Raw genomic sequence first — 17019 nt, 5'->3', positions numbered from 1 at the left:
GCCAGGTCCCTGCTCGAGCCCCGAAGTGGTGAGACCCTGGCACGTGCCGGGTGCACTCAGGGCTCCGGCGTTTAGCTTATCTCGCGGGTGGCGTCTGTACAATGACGGGCCTGGACCACGGGACCCGTCTCGGCCCCAACATCTGGCAGCAAGGTGGCCCCTGCGGGGGCTGAGGCTCACACTGTGGGGTGGCCGTGTTTCCAGTGCCGGGAAGACTCTTGAACCCCGCAGTGCTCCGCCGACCCCCACAAAGCCCCCGTCCTGCGCTCGGAGCCCCAGGCCTGCAGCCGGCGCACCTGACGTTCTCGTGGCGGTACATGTACATGGTGTTGAACTGCTGCTGGTCCTTCTGGCTCTCGTCCTTCTTCATGTCCTTCAGCATCTCGTCTGCCACGTGCTTGGGCAGGATGGAAAGCATAAGGTTCTCCTGTGGGGGAGGAGAGACTGAGTGGGGAGGGCAGGGGCAGGCGCGGACACTCTGGGAAGAAACGCCCTTATCCTGGTGACAGGTGTCAGCCAGGAGCCAGGTGACCCTCCGCAGAGACCTTGCGGTGCACGCCCCTCAATGGGAAGCAGCCAGAGGCCCAGGACAGGCCACCTCCTGCCCTGAGCAGACTCAGCACCGTGACCTGAGCACCTTCAGAGCACGGACAGAGCTCAGAAACCCGTGAAGAACCCCAGGCTTGGCTCTGTGCCTCCAAGGCACCCCCAATGCCACAGGAAGGGTGACAGTGCCTACGTGTGCCCTTGAGGGCAGGGCTTCTGTGTGGCCCACCCCACGTTGCACAGGGCCATCACTCAAGAATCCAGATTCTATGTGACTGGAGACCTACGACGTGCCAGGTACCATGCTAGGTGCCGAGTCCAGGAGGTGCCTTGGAGGGCCCCGTGCAGGGACGCCCTGCAGGCAGATGCTTGGTGGCTAGCGGGCTGAGCCTGCAGCTCAGAAGCCGCGGGTTAGACCCAGAAGCAGGAACAGGAGAGAGGAGACAAGTGACGGCGGGGGTGCTGGAGGGTGGGTCAGAGGAGGGGGAAACGCAGGCAGCGGCAACTTGTCGGGAAGGAACCGCCCTGTGCCCCCGGGAGGGGAGGGAGGTGACCGTGGTGCCCGCTGCAGGACGGTGCGAGAGGCTGAGGGAGAACCTCAGGTGCAGGTCTGCAGGATGGAAACGGTAAGGGAGCAAGAGAACTGCGCTAATGGCGGGGAGGCGACTAAACCAAGGCCCGCGGGATGAGGCAGCGGGAAGTGAGGTCAGCCTGGGAGAAGTGTGGGTGCAGAAGGAGGCAGAGGGGACTGGGGGAACAAGAGATGTGGCTGGAGGTCGCAGCCTTGGACCCCGGGGTGGAGCAGTTCCGGGTGACCAGGCTCGTGCTGCAGGGTCAGCCGCTGAAAAGGGACGAGGGGACAGGCGCGGCGCGCGGATCTGGGAGTGCTATGTCCAGTGACCTAGGGCCGGGGGCTACCTGGGGCAGGAGGGGTGGCCAGAAAACTAAGACCCGCGTCCTCAGCACCTGGGGTCTGACCAGGGGTCAGGGGTCACAGTGAAACTCAGGCTTCAGGTCCCAGGCCTCGGCAGTGATGCCAGCCCAGCGGTACAGGAGCGGGGACACACCTCCGCCACGGGCCTGGACTCCTGCCCTTTGCTGTGTTCAGTGGGCCCTGAGGCCAGAAAACCCAGCTCTACCTGCCTTTCAGATACACCTGCTCTGGGGTAGGAGCCTGAGGTGCAGAGGTCGACTCTTCTCCTCTGGTGGGCACAGGCAAGAGGCCCCCAAGAGTCTGGCGTCGTACCTGGGCCTCTGTCCCCACTGAGCCAGAGGACTGGGGCCTCAGCTCCCCCGGAGAAGATGGCTCAGCTGTAGGTGCAGCCCCTCCCTGCTCCTCCTAGGAAGGTCTGCAGGCCAGGAGCCCCCCACCTGCTTGCCATCACACAGGGAGGTAGGTCCCTGTGCCCCATCTCTGTTCTCACAGGGAAAATCAATCCTCTTTCTTGCAGTGAATACCACCGTAACAAGGTGACCCCCTCTGCTCAGCATGCCTGGTACTGGCTCTAGCCTGAAGCACGGACAGTGGTTATTCCTATTACCCTCCCATTTCCACAGCAACGTCTCTTCCACTGTTAAGAACCTCACGGGTGGCACCATTACAGCTCAGGAATGAGAAGCCAAAATGACCCCAGTGCGCCCTGCCTGGCTCCACCCAAGCCCAGGAAGCAGCAACCGAGCCTCCCAGGGCCCTGCAGCCCAAGCAGAGCAGGTGGCAAAGCTCTCAGCTTGGGAAGAAGATGAACCTCCGGGAGGATTTTCAAGAAAAGCCAGAGACACGAGGCCCTGCCTGCTCTCGAGGGTGGCCTGTGGAGAGAGCTGCTGGGGTCCTGAGCGGGAGAAGGAGCCGGGGCTGAGGGGCAGCGGTGACGGCTGGGGCAGGAATCCCAGGGGTCCCAGCCCGCCCCACGTGCGGCCCTGCCCGTGCCAGGCTGGCAGGGACAGGGTCCGACCGCCTGGCTCAGACCCGAGCCCTGCCACTCGCTGCGCGATACCAGGCCATCATTAAACTTCCCCGTGCCCTGGTGTCCTCGCCCGTAAAACAGGAGGGCTGAGCGACTCGTTACCATAAAGCACTTAAAACGGTGTCCGCACATGGCAAGTGCTCCATATACTTCAGCTGTTCTCGTGTCACCTGATGTGAAGTGTCACTGAGGCACTGAGACAGAAGGCGTCTCAGAAAGACAAGGTCTAAACTTCCCCTGGGGCTTCCAAGCTGGCCATAGATTTATCTATGAAGAGCTCCAGAGGGACGTCAGGGTCAGCAGGAAACCTTTTGGTCCCTCGGCCAGGCCCTGTGAGCTCTGTCTGGTCCAGACAGGACGATAAGGGGACACCAAGAGGGATCCTGCCTTCCACGCGCATCTCAGCCTTTCTCCCCTCAACGTGCATGCGGGATACATGCCAACGCAGGGAAGAGGCAGACATGTGAGGGGCGTGGGAAGGGCCTGCCAGGCTGGGAAGAGCAGAGGGGGGCCATGGGACGCCGAGGAGCAGGAAAGTCACAGCGCGGCGGGGCCTGCCTCAGCAGCCACCCCCGACACAGGCAGGCCTTTCCCACGCCCCCCTCAGGCTCTTCCATAGAACTCTGTCCTCGCAGAAAAGCCACTCGGCTCCCTGGGAACCTTGGGGACATCAGAATGCAATCCAACCCTGTGAGGTGCCCGTGGCCCAATTTCCCTGGAAACAAGCTGGGCCTCCCCGGAAGCGACCCACCCTGCCCTATCCTAGCACAGCCTGGGCTCCAGTACTGTCAACAAGGGCAGGATAAAGGCAGCAGCAGAAGCACAAAGCAGGGCAGTCCTGACACCCAGAACCCAGGTGCCTTGGAGGTCCACAGAGCGCGGAGGTCATGAGCTTATCTCTGGAGGTGCCACGTGGGGAATTTTCACTTTTTGCATCACGTGATTCTGTAACTTTTTGCAAGAGAAGAGATGAGTTCTGGGACTTCCCTGGTGGTCCAGTAGTTAAGACTCCGCACTCCCAACGCAGGGGGCCCAACTGATCCCTGGTCAGGGAACTAGATCCCGCATGCATGCCACAACTAAGGAGCCCGGGTGCCGCAACTAAGAAGCTGGCGAGCCGCAACTAAAAAGCCTGCATGCCGTAACTAAGACCTGGCGCAGCCAAATAAATAAATGTTTTTTTTAAAAAAGAGAGAATAGACGAGTTCTGAAAGCAGATAACCCTTAAATGTCAAATTTTCAAATAACAAGAAAGCAGCTGTGGTTGTAAATGAAGGCTACCAATGGACCCGTGTGGTGTGTGGCAACCCTATGGTCAACCTCAAGAGGTCAGCAGGCAGAGTCCGCCTTAAGTCACTCTGATAAGACGAGTCTCAAATAAGAAGTAGGCGTACACAGAAAAAAGAACAATCTGTCAGATGAGAAAAAATGCAACAGGCAGCTGCCACGGGACTGGACAGAACCTTCTAGTAGGTGGAGGGCAGGGGCAAGCAAGTGGCCGAGTGGGCAGCGAAGGAGGGGCCGGGCCCACGTCGCAACCCCAGGACCTTTGTGACAGCCAGGCTCTGCTCCCCTCCCCCGCCACCTTCCACGTCTGAACTTCACACCCGTGGATGGCTCCCCACCCGCGTGCTTCTCCATGGCACCGAGGCCTCCTCCCCATGACACCCACCTGCCTTCCTGGCCCCAGCTCCCCCTGATCTCCTCGGTGGCCCCTCCTGGGTAGACAAGCAGGACTATTTGCTTTTCTCTGCTCTGGCGTCACTCTCTCTGGAACGGCCCCTCCTCACCCACCTGTCACCTCTCCAGAGCCCCCGGCCCCTGCCCAGGTGTGCTCATCCCCTTCCTTACCTACACCCACTTCATACCAGTGTCTCTACTGATGCTGACCTTGTTTGCCCTTACATTTCAGAGATTCTCAACCCATTCCTGGATCCTGTCCTCTTTTAAGAGTGTATGATGCTAAAGATGGATCTTCTAGAAAAATCCTCACACACACACAGAGGATCCTTAACATCCATTCTCAGAGTTGGGCTGAAGACCCCAACACCTCCTTCATCCATGTCCTTGGAGAAGGAAGGAGGCTGGGATCCAAGTGCACTTGCCTGGTGGGTCCCACAGAGGGCACAGGGGTGGACAGGACAGGAGCCACCCAGGGCATCCTTGGGGCCCAGAGCTGGGGGATGTGTCTTGGTCTCCCCAGCAGACAGGCAGAGCCTGCTCTCACTAACATAGCAGTTGCTATATGTTTTGGGAGTCATAAGAATGTTCTAAGCCTCTGACCCATTAATGGCTCTTCTGGGAATTTATCCAACAGAAATAATCCAGAAGAAAAGAAGACTTATGTGTAAGAACTTTAATGCAGCATCACTTACACTTGTGGAAAAAACTATAAGCAGCCCAAATGCCCAGAAAATGGCTAATTAGACTGTGACACATCCTCTGTATGGAAGATTATGCAACCTTAAAAATGATATTGGTGAAAACTGTTACAAGAAAATGATGAGAGAGAAAAGCAAGACATGAAATTGTATTCTGTGAAGGTGATGCTGGATGCACATGCATCGAAATAATGGCAGAAGGATATATGCAAGAGAGAAAAGGGTAACAATGTGAGAGACGGAATTAAGAGAAAACTTTACATGCTTTTCAAAATTGCTATATGGTTGTTATACTGCTGCTGCTGCTTTTTTAAAGTATGTTTTAAACTGGAAATAAACACAAAACTTCCTGTTGCCTCCAGCTGTGACCCTGACCCCAGCTTGTCTGTAACTACCAGTTTTCTTAGAAATGGACCGTCCCTGCAAGGCCACTGAGCTGCCTCCAGACTCCCACATCTGCTTGGCTATAACCTGAGAAAGGAGACTGATGGCCAGGTGCGAAGCAAGCAGGAGACCACAGCCCCCGGTGAAACGGGAAGGAGGCAGTGGCCCTCTCTTAGGGAGCCACGCGATAGAACCGGCGCCCTGGGCTGGCTTCTTGCTGCAGTTCTCAGAAGCACAGAAAGTCGCCAGGCAAGTGGACACTAACGACCAGTATCAAGACCGTCCCTCTTCTTCCCTAAAACTTTCTCACCTACCCAATATTTTCACAAACACGTCATATTGCCTCCATCTTGCAGGTGCCCAAATCGAGGTGTGGAGGGGTTAGGTGGATTGTCCTGGTTCCTCAGCCGTAGTGGCAGACCCGGAACGTGGACCCAGGGCCCCCTGACCGATGGAACTGGTGGGTTTTTCTCCACCAAAAGACGTACTTTTCACACTCTCTCTCACCTGCACCGGACGTTGTTCTGCTATGAATGTGAAGAAAAAGAAGTGCCCAAATCTTATCTGGTAAGGACCTGACAACACGGCTCCCCTGGGGATGAGCCCCGGTCCCTGTGCTGTTGTGTGGAACGGCGGGTCCTCTGTGGGTGCCTCAGCATGCTGGCCCAGGCCCACCAGACCACAGCGGGGCAGCGGGGAGAGCGGGCCGGGCCAGGGCAGCTGCTGGGGCGGACGCAGGGGAGGCCTGGGCTCAGTGCTGGGCAGGTCAGGAGACTGCCCTGAGCCCACCCCCCTTTTCCCACGGGCCGAGGGGAGGAGGAGAAGGGGGCCGATGCTGAGAGCTCTGCCTCAGTAACTGACAGTGGGTTCTGGATGTGACCAACTGTGAGGGCCCTGAGATGCTGGGTCACCCCAAAGCTGCAAGAGAAGCCAACTGCGGCAGCTCCAGAGGGGCTCACCTAGACGGGGGTGCCACCAGGTCTCCCCTACGGTCCAGTGAGCTGCCACTGGACTGACCGCAAGGGGCCCACAGGTGCGTGGTTCCTGTGCGAACCTCGGCATCACTTGGCGCTGCTACTGGAGGAGCAGAAACTTCTGATGAGCCCCTGGACGTCTAGGCGCTGGGAGGTCCCCTGGTACAGCTGAGCCCATCCCACGGGACCAAGGCCTCATGACCCCAAGTCTGGCCTGCAGAGGGGAAGTCTCAGCATCACCTGGGGCTCACCCAGCAAGGCCCAAGGATCCTCAGGTGACTGGTGACCACACTGAAGTTTGGAAGCACCACTTTATGAGCATTTGAGAAGGATTTGAAGGAAAGGAAATCAAGGGGAAGGGCACAGTCATGGTCCTGTAGTGGAGAGGAGCTGATCTGTACACCCAGAGAGAGATCCTGCGGCCGAGGTCACTGCTGGAGACCCCCACCTCCAAGGCCGTGCCCGAGCAGCGGGCAAAAACCTCAACCGGGACTTGTGGATTAGAAGGAAGCAGAATGGGGACTTCCCTGCTGGTTCAGTGGTAAAGAATTCTCCTTCCAATGCAGGGGATGCGGGTTCAATCCCGGGTCAGGGAACTAAGATCCCACATGCTACAGGGGGACTAAGCCCACGTGCCACAACTACTGAGCTCACGCGCCTCAATGAGAGAGCCTGTGTGCCGCAAACTACAGAGCCCACGCGCTCTAGAGCCCACGCGCTCTGGACCCCATGCACCACAACTAGAGAGAAAACCCACATGCTACAACTAGAGAGAAGCCCGCGCACCACAAAAGATCCCACATGCCTCAGTGAAGACCCTGCATGCCTCAACTAAAACCTGACACAGCCAAAAAAAAAAAAAGAAAAAGAAAAGAAAATAAATATTAAAAAGAAGGAAGATACTAAAAAAAAAAAAAGAGGAAAGAAAGAAGCAGAACACTTGAAACCCAGAGGATAGGACAGCAGTGTGATTCACGTCAAGGTGGAAATGGCAACACACCTCCAGAAACTTGGACTCATACGGTCAAAGATGCAGAGGTCCAACACTCACCCAGGCTCCTCCAGGAAAGCCAAAACCCACTGATGACCACAGTCCCAGAGAACTGGGAGTAAAGAGGAGGATGTGATCAAAGTTTATCAGGAACTAATACAGTGGGCAGGGGGAGGATGCTCAATAATTTGGATAATCTTTTCATTTAGTTTTTCTTCTCCCTTAACCCTTTTTTATTTTTTAAATTAGTCATTTTGTAATATTTTCAAAACTGAATTGAGACTGTCGCCCTCCCCCCTCTTTAAAACTCCTGGTATTTTGAATTCTAACGCTCAGCATTCATTATCGTGTGAATTCTTGTGATCAACTCCAGGCCCCTTCCTATCATCTCTCCTTTATAAAAATGACGTGAGCACAGAGGGCACTTTTTTCAGGACTCTGCCTTTTCAGGCTTGTGGTGCCCTGAAGTTCTGGCATGTGCTTGCTTCACTCTTGGACCATGACTTTAAGGGACACGGTGGAAGTTTGCCAGAAAACTGGACTGTGGGAAAATGACATTTCCTTACCTTGAAGCTACTTTTAAAATCTGATGGTCTGGACCGAAAGAAGGAATGAAAGTTGGAGGCTGAAGAGACAGACGTGGAGATAATAATGACTAACTCCAAAGCAGACTTTGCTGAAGAGACAAAGCATTTTAAAGATTTAAAAATCTTGTCAGAAGGAAGAGGAGTAGCTTTGGGGGGCAGAGCAAAAAAATCACTGAGCTGGGGTCGGGCCACTAAGGCCCCTGCGACCTGGGGCATACACTTTGCCCCTTCGGCCTTGGTTGTTCATGTGTAAAATGGGTTCTCTCTTAAGGATCTCTTTCTTTGTTCGAAGTGGACATTTTTCCAGGAGGAACACTTGAGAAGATACAGACCATGTAGCTATAAAATGTGTGGATGGCATGTCACTAGGACAACTGGTTAATATGGACTTTACCCCAGAGCAATCTGGTAAAATGTAGAGGATCAACTTCAAAAGAGGTAAATGCAATAACCTCTACTTGAGTCCCCAAAACCAACTGCCAGACGACAGGACGGCGGCGGGACACAGTGTATCAACCCTGGGGGAAAAGTCTGGCCATTTGAGATGCTATTAGATTTTAAATGAATTCACAGCATAAAATGATGCCTACACAAGCCCCTTGGCCCTTAATAGAAGTTAAGGTCCCGAAAGAGGAGGCGGTGGAGCTTCTGGGTCCTCCCCCCCAACAAAGAAACAGATCTCCTGGGCCTTGGTCAGCGAGTGACCCTGTGGTGAGGGAGCCGGAGTCCGGTCACCTGAGGGTGGGTGGGAATCAGCCCAGAGAAGAGGGGGATCCGCGGCCCCATGGAGAATTAAAGTCTGAGGGATGCTGTTGTGCGGAAAAGGGATGAGTTTGCTCTGAAGGCCCCGGGAGGGAAGACTGCGGGGAACAGACTGCTGCTTCCCGCGGAGGGAGAATTCTCTAAAAGTCAAAACAGTGCAAACAAAGAATGTGCTGCCCCAGAGGTGGCGACCTCTCGTCCCCAGACACCACGTGAGAAGGCGGCAGGGGGGGGCAACCACGGATGGAACCACCAGCAGAGGACAGGGACTCAGGGGCTCGGGGGCTGAGACACGGCTCCACACGGAGAAAGAAGGAGGGGTGAAGGGCCTCACGCAGCCTCTCCCCAGCCCTCAAGGCTCATCCTAAAAACACACGGCAACGGAAGGCAAGGCCCTGGCCCTCTGGGAAAAGAATCAGACACGGTCCAGAAGGAGACAGGAAGTTTCTAGTAGGCTTCATGGGTAGAGCAGAAAACTACCCAGATCCTGGGGAGAAGGACCCAGGCCTGCCCCAGGCAGGTGAGCAGACCGGGTAGGGCAAGGGGTGGGAGAAGAGACCACAGTGTCCCAGGGCAGGATGCTCGGCCTCCTGGGCTGGGGTCTCCTCATCTGTAAACGGTTACATGCCGAGCTGCTCAGGTGAGCCGTGAGCCCGGCCAGGGCACTGTCAGCATGGTCTCGGCCAGGCTCTGGGAAGGGACGGATCAAGCACGCCAGGCCTCGCCTTCCTGCTGCCCCAGGACTGAGACAGAGGAGGCCAGCACCACTCCGAGGGGCCCCAAGTTGTTACAGCTGATACTGTGATGAGGCATATTCAGGAGTTAATTACAGCAGGGTGGCCGCCAGGGATGTGGATAAACGAGCTTGGCTGATGAGAAGCTAAGTTTCTACAACATCCTTGTGAAAGGGGCAGAGAGAGGAAGACAGATTTAAGTGGAGAGACCTACAGTGCCCAGGTGGCCGGTACGTGTGCATGTGCGTCTGTGAGTGTGTGTGTCCACTGTCTGTACAAAGTAAGCCCGTTAAGTCCGCTTGTCTATTTAAAGAATGTGTGTGTCCTACGGGGTACACACACACACACACACACACACACACACACACACACACACACACACACACACACACACATACATGTCACCACAACAGGCTGTGAGCAGACCCACAGCTGTCTGCAAACGTGTCTGTTCTGGTCCTGATCTGTCCACGTTCTTGGAGTTTCCAGGCCACTTGGAAGCCAAAAGGTCACTGGACCCCCCCAGGTGCCCATCCTGGCCTGAGCACCTGAGCAGAGGAGGCAGCAGGAGGAAGGGAACGCAGGGGAGGACCTGGCCTTTAGCCCAGGGAGGTCAGGGCCCAAACAACTCCTCTCTCCCTGATGAGAGGACGCAGGACCGCATCACGTGAAATCCGGATGCCCCGGTGCTGCCGCTTCTATGTGAGCAGACAGCCGCCCTGTAGAGTAGGGGCCCACACATGCTGCCCCATCTAAAAGACATGGTCATGACCTCGGTCACTCAAAGTCATCAAAGAACAATCACTGGTCATCTAGGCAAGTCCCCAAGCTACATGCTGTGAAGCTCAAAGGCAAACAGTACTCCCAAGAGCTTGGATGAGCAGGGCAGTCAAGTCACTTGCCGACTGGCTGGTCTCCCAGGACAGGAGTGCTTTGCTGTCTTCAGCCAAAGGCCATGAGAGTTCAGAGGAGGGAGAGGCTGTGTAACTCAAAGACCCGCATATCTTTAAACAAGACCTTCCACTGCAAAACAGGCTCCACGCCAGCAGCCCAGAGTCTCCCAGGTAGACGGGCTCCAAGACGGAAGCAGGACCACATTCAATCTCAGTGTTGGGAGACCAGCCCAGAAACCACACAGACCCAGGGTCAGCCCAGAACCCTTACGCTGCTAGAGTGGGAGAGGGGATGCTGAGCCAGTGCAGCTGCTGGTCATCTGCCTGGCTCCTGCGCAGTCCCGAGATGGGCCACTGTGGGCCAACGTGACCACTATCTCAGGAGACTGCCCTTTGGGCCCAAAGACAGCCCACACGTGTGGCATCTGGAGCCCTCACCAAGAGAGGGTGCTCCTTAGAGGTCTGATGAGTTAATAAGCTGTCAACTAGGAGACGTGGCCCAAGAGGCAGGCCATCACCCTCTAGAACAGCACTTTCTGTAGTCACAGAAATGCTCTGTAATTTGTGCTCCCCAATACGGTAGCCACGAACCAGCCACGTGGAGCTACTGAGCACATGAAATGTGGCCAGTGCAATGGAGGAACTTTTTTTTTTTTTTTAGTATTCATTTATTTATTTACTTAGCTGCACAAGGTCTTTGTTTCGGCACATAGGACCTTTAGCTGCGGCGTGCAGGATCTTTAGTTGCAGCATGCAGGACCTAGGTCCCTGTCCAGGAATCAAACCTGGGAACCCTACATTGGGAGCGTACAGTCTTAACCACTGGACCACCAGGGAAGTCCTGAGGAACTGACTTTTAATTTTAAAATTTTAACTAATTTTAACTTAAATAGTCACAAATGGCTATGCAGCTCTAGAACACTACCGCAGCAATTAAGTCCAACTCGGAGGAACAGAGAGCAGCTGCCTGGAGCACTGTGTTGAGAAGGATGCCGAGGTCACGTCTGTGATCAGTGGAAAAGACTGCTACTATGTCTGCCATGGAAGCACACATCACCTGCTTCTATCTTGGACCCGAAGCAGCAGTTCACCTGCAGGCTAAAATCCTTAGAGCCATCATTGACTTCCCACTCTCTCATCTGCTGTTCTACCCAGCAGTAAGTCCTGTTGGCTCTGCCTTCAAAACATACCCAGAATCCTCTGTTCTCATCACCTCCATCCTGGTCTGGGCCATTATCCTCTCTCACCAAAATTACTGCAATGCTTCTAACTGGTCTCCCTGCTTCCACTGCTATCTCTTCTCCACCATAAGCCAGACTGATCCATTTAAAACCTACAACCCTCCAATGTCTCCCATTTCCCTCAAGGGAAAAGCCAAGGTCCTAATGAGGCCCTGTAGAATCTGGCCCCCATCACCTCTCTGCCTCACCTCCTACCTCTCATCCCCTCACTTCTGCTCCATCTGCACTGACCACCTTGACATCCTATGAACATACCACAGGGCCTTTGCACTTACTGCTCATTTCTCTGATCACTGCATGGCTCACACCCTCACTGCCTTCAGGTCTCTGCTCCAATCTCATCTTATCGGAAAGCCTTCTCTGGCCACACGATATTAAACAGCAACCTCCCTTCACTTCTGGCAGGCTCTATGCTCCTTCCCCTGCTTTGTTTTTCTCTACTGCCTGTCCTACTTCCTAACATAGCATTTGTTTAATGATTGTCTCCCCCACTAGAATCTGTTCTGTTCACAACTGTATCCCCAGTGTTTAGAAGCGTGCCTCAAATATTTGTGGGATGAATCCTCTCTTTTAGACAGTCTGACAATCCTATTCTGTTCCCATTTCACAGGCAAAGAAATGGGGGCTCAAAGGGCATAAGTAATTGGCTCAAGGTCATGGTGCAAGTAAGTGGCCTGGCTCGGATGTGAATGCAAGCTTCACTCTGCACCCCGTGTTGTCAGACATTTCCATTTCTCAAGGCAGTCAGAAATACAAGTTTTTATATAGAATGTCCAAATTTTTAAGTATTAGAAAATTTTGAAGCTCTGGGCAGGTCAAACAAAACAGAAACTGACAGGCCAGATGTAGTCTGGGGACTACTCACCTAATTCTCCCCAAGTAGATCTCCCAAATAGAGGCCCTCACCGGGAGGGAGGGCCAACTCCCCATCTGGGTTTTGTCGTGATGATTAAATGAGATAATTCAGTAAAAACTCAGCTCAAGACTGGGCAGAAGTAATTGTTAAAAACAAAACAAACAAAAAACGACTCCTATTACTAAACAAAACTTCATCTTTACAGCCAGATAAAGGTGGGGACGCACCACAACCCGGACCAGACTGGACCCCGACCGTAGACTCTACAACTGTGTGGAGAGAAGAGCACTGCTGGAGGACGTCTCTGGGCCCAGGACCCTCCAGAGCCTGGCAGGGAGCCAGCATGGAGGCCACAGCCCAGACACGGGGCCATGCACTAGAAGTGCCACCAGCACCCAGTCCCCCCGACCCAGCAAATGTCCCCCCACCGGCAGGGGCCCTCCACGGCCCTAGAAAAGCCTGTCCTCTGTGGGCTCATCATGTGTATCACCTAACATGGGCTTGTTCTGCTACATCCTGGAATGTCAGAATGAAGAACATTCTGTGAAATCCAGGAGGTCAGAGCCGGAACCGACAGAAGCACTAATGCCTACTTCACCATGGGAAATTCACCTTCTGGCTTTTCTCAAACCAAGAGGCCTCCAAGGCTAAACTAAAAACTAAAAAATACTCGTGAGTGGTTCTGTGAAGCAGTTAAGACAGCAAGCATCTTTGCAGGCTGCTGTCAGGGGGTTTCCTCCATGGCTCCCGTCAAGTAAACGATGGGTTTGCCCCGCCTCCATCAGCTGCGATGACGTGCGGTGACACAGGAGGCAGGTCCCCAGCCCCACTGTTGCCAGGACGACAGCTGGCGCTTTGAGGGCTGACACTAGAAACCCACCCCCAGGCTAGGAGGCAACCCCCTCATCTCTCTGTCTCTCTCTGTCACTCTGACTCCCCTCTCCCCACCAACTGAGGCTGAGGTCACTCTACACCTTATCCTCACAGCTAAAGGTCTTGAAGGGAACAGTGAGGCAGGCTTGGCCAGAGGTCAGAGACCTTCAGAAAGACCAGAAACTGAGCTTTTGAAAGGGCAGCAGTCCCAGTCCCAAGCTTCTCTTACCAGAGAAGTCTGAGTCTCGCGATAAAGGGGTGACCTGCTCAAGGGCAGAAGGTCACCCACCCAGGGAAACACTTCTGCACAAAGAAGAAACACCACCCCTAGTCCAAGGTGCTCTGGGCCTTGGGTTGGAGTAGCAGGAGAGGCAGAAGCGACTGCTCTGTCTGCGTCCCCCCAGAGGTGAGGGCCCCAAGCGCTCACCCACACCGAGTTCCCCAGGGCACCATGGAAGAAGGTGATCTGACCCCTGGCCCTAGGTGGGTACGGGTGGCGGTGGATGGTTTTCTGGCCTAGAACCCCGCACAGGCAGCCTTGGGCTCTCCCCCCAACACCGGCTGCAGCTTCCTCCCCCAGGAGGGTGGGGACCAAGGGCAGCTCTCCTCCCCAGGTGAGGAGCAGGTTGGTTTCCTAACTGAACATGATCTGAAGGAAGTGCAAGCCTGCCGTGTGCCCGTCATCCCTCCATCCTCCCCCACACCCTCCTCCACCACCTCCCACTCCCTGGGAAGCAATTCCGAGTATGTGCTTCGGAAAGGCTCAGAAGTCTAGAGTTTGTACCTGGCGACGGGTGTGTACTGGGTGGATTTCCCTGGTGCCTGCAGCTGTCAGGTGGCAGTCGGGGTGCTTAGCAACCCCCAAGGTCCCCAACTAAACCCTCGTGTTATGGTCACATGGGAATAAAGAAAACTCCAGCTCCCTCCTCTGGGCCTCCTGCTCGACCCTAACAGGCCCGTGGAGCCAAGGAGAAGCTGGAGACAGGCCTGAAGTCCACCGGACCACCCTGTGGTCAACACCACTGGACGGCCTAAAGCACCAGATATGCGCTGGGCAATGCAACGAGAGCCCTCGCCTGCCAGGGCCACACTCACAGAGCCTCAGCTCCATGAGGTCCCATCCCTCCTGGCAGAGGAGACAAGCTGAGCACCTGCCAGGGACAAGGCCGGCGGCCCACCCACCGGGCATCACCCGCCGTCAGCAGGAGGCTGCTCATCTTAGCAAAGGAGAGCCCAACCTCCCACGTGACAGCAGCAAAGAAGGCAGAACCAGAGGATCGGGGTGGGCTCCTGACGCCAGAGAGGAGAGTGACGGCTGGAGGCCACACACAGTGCCTCCTCCCAAAGCAGTTTAGAAGACAAGATAAACACTCGCCAGCAAAAGAAAAAGTGAGACACGGACCCTGAGAACTAAATTCTGAAAGGAGGTCTCCCCTGCAAATTGGGAACTTTTAAAAAAGGCATTTAAACAAATGTGAGTACATAGGTGGCCAAACCAGCTTCTGTTTCCTCTCCCACTAGGACTTTCTGCAGCCCCTTCCAAAGCGTTTTCACATCTATTATCTCATTTTTATTCTCACGAGGGGCTTTCGCAGGAAGAAAGTGAAATGGGAGTGTGCAACCTCTCCAGTGGCCTGCACTCAGCTCCAGAGACACATCAGCTGACATTCCTGGGACGTAAAATCAGCCCAGAGCCCACACCACTCTCCACGTCAGCCCTGACGCCTGGGGAGGGAGCAAGCTCTGTCCTGACTGGAACCATGGACAAGGGTGCACCGGCCCCAGCCGGCTCCCATCCTGCCTCGTGACTCCTCCTTGGCCAGCGTTCCCTGGGCTGGGGCCATTGCCATGTACTAAATTGTACAATACGGTTAATTTTATGTTATATGTTGTTCACCTCAACAAAAAGGGGAAAAAAAAAATCCAGCAAACCTGAAAGTCTTTTCTCGCCGAGAACCCAATTTAACACACTATTTTTTTTAATTTTTTTAAATTATTTTTAAATGTAACCCCTGGATTATGGGAGGTTTTATTCTACTTCTCTGTATCTTCAAAATGTATCCAACAACAATAGTATGATGGTAGACAGTTCACTGCCTACTCTTTAGCACTGTGCTAAAAAACCCTTTACACTGAGCTTCCATAATAACCATACGAGACGGGCATAAGACTTGAGTATCTGGTTCTGAACTGCTACATCTGAGAATAAGATGTTACTTTTATAATCAGGGTTAACACTCTTTCAAACACAGAAGAAGGAAAAAAGACTTGAAGGAATATGCCTCTATCAGTATTTTTTCTTTATACTTGTCTATTTTGATCAAATGTCATACAACATATACTGAAAAAGAAAAGAAACTCTTCCAAACCTGTGTTTACCTGGCTGTGACTTGAGCCAAATAAGGAAACAGCAGGCAACAGCCCACAGGATGTTACCACTGCCTTGGGGTCTGTTCCCTGCAGCTGGGGTTTTCAAATAGGCATCCCTGGGGGGAGCTGCAGGGTTCCAAAAGCAAAGAAGTCTTTTCTAGATAAACAAGGAAAACTTAAGTGCCTAAGTCCACCCTCATTCATTCCTGGGAAGAGTGTAAATTGTTTGAACCTCTATGAGACAATTTGGTAATATTTATCAACATGAAAAATGCACGTGCCTGGTTCCTCAAAAAGTTAAATACAGAACCACCATATGACCCAGCAATTCCACTTGGGTTTATACCCCAAAGACCCGGAAAGCTGGGACTCAAACAGATACTTGTACACCAATAGTGCATGGCAGCATCAGTCACAAGAGCTAAAAGGTGGAGCCCATCAACAAATGAATGGATAAACATGTTACATACATACAATGGCATATTATTCAACCTTAAAAAGGAATGAATTCTGCTACATACTACAACATGGATGACCCTTGAAGACATTATTCTAAGTGAAATAAACCAGTCACAAAAGGACAAATATTGTAGGATTCTACTTATATGAGGTACCTAGGACAAATTCATAAAGAAAAGTAGAATGGTGGTTGTCAGGGGCTGGGGGAGAGGAGGCCGAGGAGTTAATGTTTAATGTGCAGAGTTTCTGTTTGGGAGGATGAAGAGGCTCTGAAAACGGACAGTGGTGATGGCAACACGATTTTGTGAATGCACTTAATGTCACTGAACTCATACACTTCGAAATGACTAAAATGGTAAATTTTATCTTCTGTATATTTTACCACAGTAAATATGCATATGTATATACACACACGTATGTATACACATACACACACACATATATATACATATATATATATATATATATAATTTTTAAAATGCACATGCCCTTTGATCCAGCAATTCCACTTCTAGGTTTTGAGTTTTCAGATATATTTGTACATGTATAATATGGTGTCCCCATAAAGATGTCTATTACAGCAATGTTTGCAGTAGCAAAAAATTGGAAATAACCTAAATGTCTACCTACAGGAGCCCTTTTAAATAAATGATGTTACCTCTATACAATGGAATACAGTACTGTCACAAAAAGCATGAGGCAATTGCAATATGGACTTAGAACCCTCTCTAAGGGATTAGGTGAATAGATGGAGTGCAGAGGAGTGAACACACTACCATTTGTGTGTGAAAAGTCTGTACAGGCACAGCTCAGAGATACAGCAGGTTCAGTTCCAGAACACTGCAATAAACCTAACATCGAGATAAAGCGAATACTGCAATAAAGCGAATACGTGAATTTTTTTGGTTTCCCAGGGCATATAAAAGTTATGTTCGCACTATTCTGTAGTCTATTAAGTGTGCAATAGCATATCAAAAAAAAAACCAATGCATGTATCTTAATTT

The 17019-nt window shown here is 52.9% G+C and overlaps 1 protein-coding gene across 4 annotated transcripts in view; it reads right to left on the bottom strand.

Moving 5' to 3' along the window:
- Nucleotides 1–17019, bottom strand: part of ADCY3 (adenylate cyclase 3) — a 93450-nt gene that overhangs the window by 33489 nt on the left and 42942 nt on the right. For all 4 annotated transcript variants that reach the window (XM_030762991.2, XM_022574311.3, XM_089922469.1 and 1 more), the window contains exon 4: nucleotides 297–427. In XM_030762991.2, coding sequence (XP_030618851.1) covers nucleotides 297–427 — 131 coding nt within the window. The remainder of the gene's footprint in view (nucleotides 1–296; nucleotides 428–17019) is intronic.

Source organism: Delphinapterus leucas, chromosome 13, assembly GCF_059928025.1.
Source record: "Delphinapterus leucas isolate spDelLeu-1000000601 "Yukka" chromosome 13, BTC_Dleu_Yukka2, whole genome shotgun sequence".
NCBI lineage: Eukaryota > Metazoa > Chordata > Mammalia > Artiodactyla > Monodontidae > Delphinapterus > Delphinapterus leucas.
The sequence above is the reverse complement of the archived record's forward strand: the minus strand, read 5'-3'. Positions and strand labels throughout refer to the sequence as shown.